Source organism: Eretmochelys imbricata, chromosome 15, assembly GCF_965152235.1.
Source record: "Eretmochelys imbricata isolate rEreImb1 chromosome 15, rEreImb1.hap1, whole genome shotgun sequence".
NCBI classification, from domain to species: Eukaryota; Metazoa; Chordata; order Testudines; family Cheloniidae; genus Eretmochelys; species Eretmochelys imbricata.
The window spans coordinates 27,308,046-27,314,431 of NC_135586.1; the positions used below are offsets into that span (position 1 = coordinate 27,308,046).

The 6,386-nt window shown below is 39.1% G+C and overlaps 1 protein-coding gene across 1 annotated transcript; it reads right to left on the reverse strand.

Annotated features, from left to right (window-relative positions):
• Nucleotides 1–292: 292 nt before the first annotated feature.
• Nucleotides 293–6,354, reverse strand: VPS29 (VPS29 retromer complex component). Its single transcript, XM_077835280.1, has 4 exons — nt 6,221–6,354; nt 2,489–2,680; nt 1,382–1,617; nt 293–718 (listed from the first exon to the last, which is right to left on the reverse strand). The coding sequence occupies exons 1-4, from the start codon at nt 6,221–6,223 to the stop codon at nt 601–603; spliced, it is 549 nt and encodes a 182-aa protein (XP_077691406.1). The 5' UTR covers nt 6,224–6,354; the 3' UTR covers nt 293–600.
• Nucleotides 6,355–6,386: the final 32 nt, after the last annotated feature.

Here is a 6,386-nt window from a genome sequence, read left to right on the forward strand (position 1 = left end):
ACATAGGGCATATTTCAGAATAGCAACTGCACTCTAAATTCACACCCTACTTTAATCCAATATAAATTTCACAGGTTAGACAAGTCTTTTCCTATCAAGAGGCTTCAGCTAATGGATAAATTACTAAATTGCATTAAATGTGCAGGTTCTGTAAATGCTATTACCAAAAGCAGAGTACTGTCACAAGTGTATCAATAATTCAGTATATTTTAGAACAATTTCAACAGTTCCACATAACTTCGCCTTAATGGTTTATCATTCAAAATTAAGTTTTATATAAATAAAACCTGACTGATTGAAAAACAAGTTTATTACAACATTAAAAAGGTAGTTATTTAACAAGACTCATTGTACACCTATGGCATTTTGCACCATAACAGGATATTTTACAAGCTGAACCATACATAGAAAACAAGAGTGTGCCATTGTTTGGAAGCTATGTATTATAAACCAGTTACACTGCTATAGGCTACAAGCAGTTAGAAAGTGTTTAATACTGCAAACAATCAAATATTGCAGACAATTTGTGGTTCTTGAATGCTTAGTTACTTGACTAGAACAAGAGGAAATGAGATGGTAAAGAGCACCAGAAGATTCATTTTAGGGTTTTTTGTACTCAATTCTTTCTACTTTCACATCATCTCCAATTAGTTGATACACATAAGTAACTACTGTGGAAGCTTGGATATCCATCAGCACAAATGAAGGAATGATGTTGCTGGAAAGAAAAACTGATTGTTAATATCAGGTAATTATAAAACTCCAACATTAGGTATTTCTCAAAGCTAGATTCCTTAATATGAGTTGCTCCAAGGAATTTGGATTTGAATTTGAATTTTATAAGCATGATCTAACAAGTTGGAAAACAAGACTAGGTATTTCAACAAACTCATCTTAAGCAAATGGATTTAGAAGGTATTGTAGGAAAATCCTTGACACCAACAGCACAATGTATTTGCTAGATAACGAAATAACCCTAAAAATTAACTTATGCACAGCAGCTGTTTCCTCTGATAGTTAACATCACTGCTGGGGATTATCTGTTCAACCTGACAAAGATTAGGAAGGCTTTAGTTATTACTTTCTAGTCTGTGTGCACAGGAAATAGGCAGTGACAATGAATACACACAAATGCTGAGCAGCTGTTTTCAGCCTTTTCTTTTCTAGACCCAAACCTTTGGTAAGTGATACAGAAATGCAATACTGACATTTCAAAAAATAAATTAATGTTAGTGTGTATAAGGCTTGAAGATAAACATGTATCTTGGTAACTGGTGTATTAGAGAACTGTTATTACTGTAAAATTAGTGCTGATGAGCAATGATGGGTGTGATATAAAAACCTAGATAAATTGACAACTGTCCAACTTATTTTAACTCACGTCTCCAAGGCACTATAAGCTCCTGTGGCTGACCCGGGGTTGATGTAGAACTTGTTTTCATGCTCAAACGCCTCAAATTTGTGTGTATGCCCTGAAATTAAAATGTCCACATCAAACTGCCTTTGTAGCAGTGCCAGGCTGGCCATATCTCCCCACGGTATAACTTGATGGCCATGGATCAGCCCAATTTTGAATTGCCCAACGGTTACAACTTTCTGTTCTGGATAATTCAGGTTCTAAAAATTAAAAACAAATATACAACATACAGATTACATATACTGAAACAGACTCCATCTTCAGAAGGAATTAAGTTATTTGCTATGTATTCATATCACACAAAAATCTGCTGCTCCTGAGAATGATCTAAAGATCTTCTTCAACTTAAGTTTTTCTTCACTGAAGAATGTAGAAACTTCTAGCAGGAATACCACACCCAGCCAGAAATCAACTGCATCAAAGCCAAATATGTTGACTCAAAGGTGGCACCAAGACTGAAAAGCGTACAGAAATACTGAAATAATAAATTTATTATTTACAGTTTAAAAATAAATTTAGAATTACAAAACTGCATTTGACCAAGGAACTTCAACATTTTGGCAACAGCAGCTATTTGATGGCAAATAGGTTCAGCTATTTTATTACAATGTTTAATCAAATATAATTAAATAAACCAAACTACAGACTCTCCCCGGGTTACGCAAGACCCAACTTACGCAAATTCGCACTTACGGAAAGAGTTCCATAAGCCAGAAATAAGATTTTCGAGTTGCGGAAATTTTTGCGTAACATACGGGTACACGTTTCCGACTTACGCAAAATTCGAGTTACTTAAGGCTTTCCAGAACGGAACAATTGCGTAAGTCATGGGGCATCTGTACATGAATTCAAGAGTCAGCTTTGTCCTTGTTGGGCATGGGGTAAGAACTAGGCTTAAGTCATTTCACTGGTTATGACTACACAGTACTACTTATTTGCTTTTTACCCTGTTCTTTATTAAGTAACTGTAACTGTCTCAATTTTGTCCTTTTCCTTAAATGGTGTAAAGGGAGTTATAAACAACTCACGTGTCAGACTGTTTTTTAAAAGTCTTTGTAGAGAGGTCATTACCTCATCAAAGTCTCCTCTTACAATGTGAACATCCCCAGCAAGAGTCTTGAGGTAGTCATAGCTCTCCTTGGTGCAGAGGTTTCCGGTGCAGAGGATGTGCTGGATCTTTCCTGGGACCAGCAGTTTTTTGAATTTAGCTGGGAGGTTGTTGCATCGATGTGGGATGTGAAGATCTCCTAATACTAACACCAGCTTACAAGGTGTCAAGGACAGGAAAAAGTTAAGTATTACAGAACCTAACTGGGGCCAATAAAAATCAAGAAGAAATTTGCAAGGTTGGTTATCTTCAGTTTCACAATTCTGCATTTCTGATGTAAAATTATTGAAAAAAGAACAAACCGAGCTTATGACTCGGGCGTGGGTCTCAAAGTGAGTGATGTCTCACTAAGGTAGAGTGGTACAGACTGATGCCTTGTCTACACTGCAAGGGTTTTGCCAATATAGGTATGGCAGCAAAACCCTCTAGCAATAGATGCACTTAATATGAAAGTCCTTGTACTTGTATAATTTATGCTGGTTTGGGGAAATGGCATAATCTATACCAGTACAAGCACAGTTATACTGGTGTAACTGCATCTACAGTACATATTGCCTATGTTAGTAAAAAAGACACATTCCTGTCAGACATAGCTCTATTGGTAAAATTTAAGTTTAGACCAGACCTAAGTTATGGCTACTTTTCTTTCATTATTTCAAGTTTCCCTTTACTTCAATATTTAATCTTCATTTTGTTTTCCTAAAATGAGTCTGCAGTGTGCATCAGTGTTTAAACTGAATGCAAAGTTTGTCAAAAGCCAAGATAATAAAACATCTGAGCTTCCACTGGACAGTATCAAGTACAGCTTTGTCAAAAAGCGGATTTTAATAGAGCATTGCAAGCTGAAGATAAACCAGACCAGAACAGAACTATGAATACATAAAACTTAAAGGAAATGCTCTATGAAGTACGATAAGTGCTGACAGAATACAAGTGATGCAATCAGCCAACAAGTAATATCTGTTAGTCTATATCTCTACTCTAGGATGTCACCATTATTTAGTAAATCTCCTGTACCATCATCACACCTTTAATCTGAATCTTTGATTACAAATGTAGCCTACAATGTAATGTCACAGACTTTTTAAACTTGTTATCTAGGAAATAAAATTAATGCAGACAAAGCATCAATAAGCCAAGCTTAATTTGATTATGCAACAACTGTGTGAAAAGGGTTGTAAAGAAAAAATTGTTACAGGCCACATGAGGATTGGATAAAAAGCAAGCATTCCTATTATTCTGATAAATAAGTCAACCTTAACCTTGTTTTCTTCCACGTGTAGTGTTGTTGATTTATGGTAACACCCTAAATGTGATAACATTGGGCTAGTCTACACTGGCAATGCTAAAGTGCTGCGCCATTGTAGTGCTTTAACGTGGCTTGCGTAGTCGCGGCAGAGCACTGGGAGAAAGCTCTCCCAGCGCTCTAAAAACACCACCTCCATGAGGGGCGTAGCTACCAGTACTGGTGCACTGTCTACACTGGTGTTTTACAGTACTGAAACTTGCTGGGTGGGTGTTTTTTCACACCCCCGAGCGAGAAAGTTGCAGCACTGTAAATTGCCAGTGCAGACAAGCCCATTGTAAACAAACATATGGGCTGCTCTCCAGACAAATAGAAAAGTTCGATATTACTACTTGTAGCTACACTATAAACTAACTGTAACCTTGTCTACATTATAAAATTTTGTACTTTGCGTTTTATTTCAGCAACCATGCAGCAGTACTCAACAATGTAAACAGAAGTGCAGATAGGGCTCAGGCATTTTTACCAGTGTTGTGAAAGCCGGCTCAGTGTAAGTATCCAAACTATGCAAGCGAGGGGAATATTATAACTCAAAGAATTGGTAACGTAATACAGAATCTTTAATCCGTGAGCCACCAGTTCAAGTCCAGGTCAGTAGTGATATAAAGCAATTACTACTTCTGGTAGTCTCAGAAATAAAAAGGCCTTCCCCTAGTTCCCCGTGGACAGATGTGCTATTACTCCTAAAGATGATCCCTCCAGCTCAAAAAGGAAGCACGTGGGCAAGACAGTGAAGTTTGCTGGGCTACTGCCAGTGTTGTACCTGTTCAGTGGACAGGACTTCATTAAACTTAAAAAAAGTGAGCTAACATGCTTGAGCTGCCATATCATTAGAAATTTTTTAAAGTTACATTTTAACATTAGACCCTGTGCACATTGATAGCATAACCATGTTACCTGAAACAGTTTTAAAACAATTTCCTAATATGGCTGATTTTGTAGCATAACTGATTTTGATGGCAACAAAACAATACGTGGGGTCTTTAATCAAGTCTTACAAGATTTACATGTAACGCTAGTTAGTTACATATGTAACACCCGGCCCAAATTATGCTCTCAGTTAGAGACACTCAGCCTCACTGAATCCAATATGTGCTGATGAATTGAGAGAGGCCATTTTAGCCCCTCATTCAGATTCAAGTTTCCACCTATCAAAATAGCTTGCTAGACTACAACAAGCAGCATTTTCTGTTGTACTAACGGTATCACACTTATCTCTGATGGACAACAATCATGACAAAAAGCACATAAGAATTTGCTTTTCAACAGAAATTTAGTTGCAGTCTTGACTATGGATTGGCTAAAATTAATCCATAATTCATAGCTATTTTAACATCTAGTAACATTGACAAATCACCTACCACCCGTGTTAGCAAGAGCCAAGAGGAGTAAACTTACTCTGTGCCCAGCCTTATTGGAATGAAGAAGTTGATTGCAGACAGGGGGAATGAAAAAACAGGGTGAAACATGAACAATGTTAAAAGAAAGCAACAGAAAAGGAAAAAATAGACATATGAATAAACAAACAATGATTTTTTTAATGTTATGAAAGGAAGTGTTAAAAAATCAGCTTTACTGAAACTGTCTGAAACAATATTGGAAGACTTTTTCAAGCTGCCACGTCACAAAATATTCATACCATCTGCTGTAACTTTCCAGTGAACCAGTTATTCTTTTGAATATTTTTCCTTCTACCCCCATCTTTTTGAATTTCACATTAGACTGACTTCGTAAACAGTGACTGTTCAGAATTTTTTTCCCCCAAAACAAGAATCTCCATCGATGCCAATTTCATGGATTTCTATTCTTCCAAGATAGTGGTCACATATACTCCCGAAAAAGGTTATTCATGTGAATGAATACTATTAAAGCAAACAATGCTGAAGATTACATGGTTAACACGAAACAGCATTCCAAAGAAATATAGACGAACCTTGCTACGTTGCCTCAATGCCTGGGGGCCCCAATATGAATGTCTGAACTGGGCATTAAGATGGACGTGAGCAGGAGATAAAAAGCCAAGGATTGTTTTCTAGACAACTGCTTAGTTTTAGTTATTCTGTTACTTTGCAGTAAGCGGGTTAGTCTATAGGTTGGGTCAGGTTACGCCTCAGGAACAGCAAGGCCCCGGCACGGCGCTGTCCCTGCAATTAAAGCTTTGGGACACGCAGTCCGCTTGCGGTGAGCGTCGCGGGGCGGGAGGAGGAGCACGGTTCTGTTGTACCGCCGTGGCTAATGTAGCTCCGATCCCAGGGGAGCAGGAAGGCCTCAGGCCCAGGAGCGCGATGGGAATCGGGGGGACGGGGCGGGGGCCCTGGGGCAACAACGCGCCCCGGATGGTGCGGGTCGGGAACTCCCTCTGACCGCCCACGGTCCCCGGGGTGCTCACCATCCTGCTCCAGCCCACTCGTCACCTTCTTCCGCTCCGCTCCGCTCCGCAAAGGGCCAGGGAGCAACGGGCCGCCGCGGCTTCCGGAAGCCAAGGACGGTTACGGCCTACGGCAGCTAGAAGGGATCATTCCAAGTCGGTACAGACGAGGGCGCGTTCCTTAGCC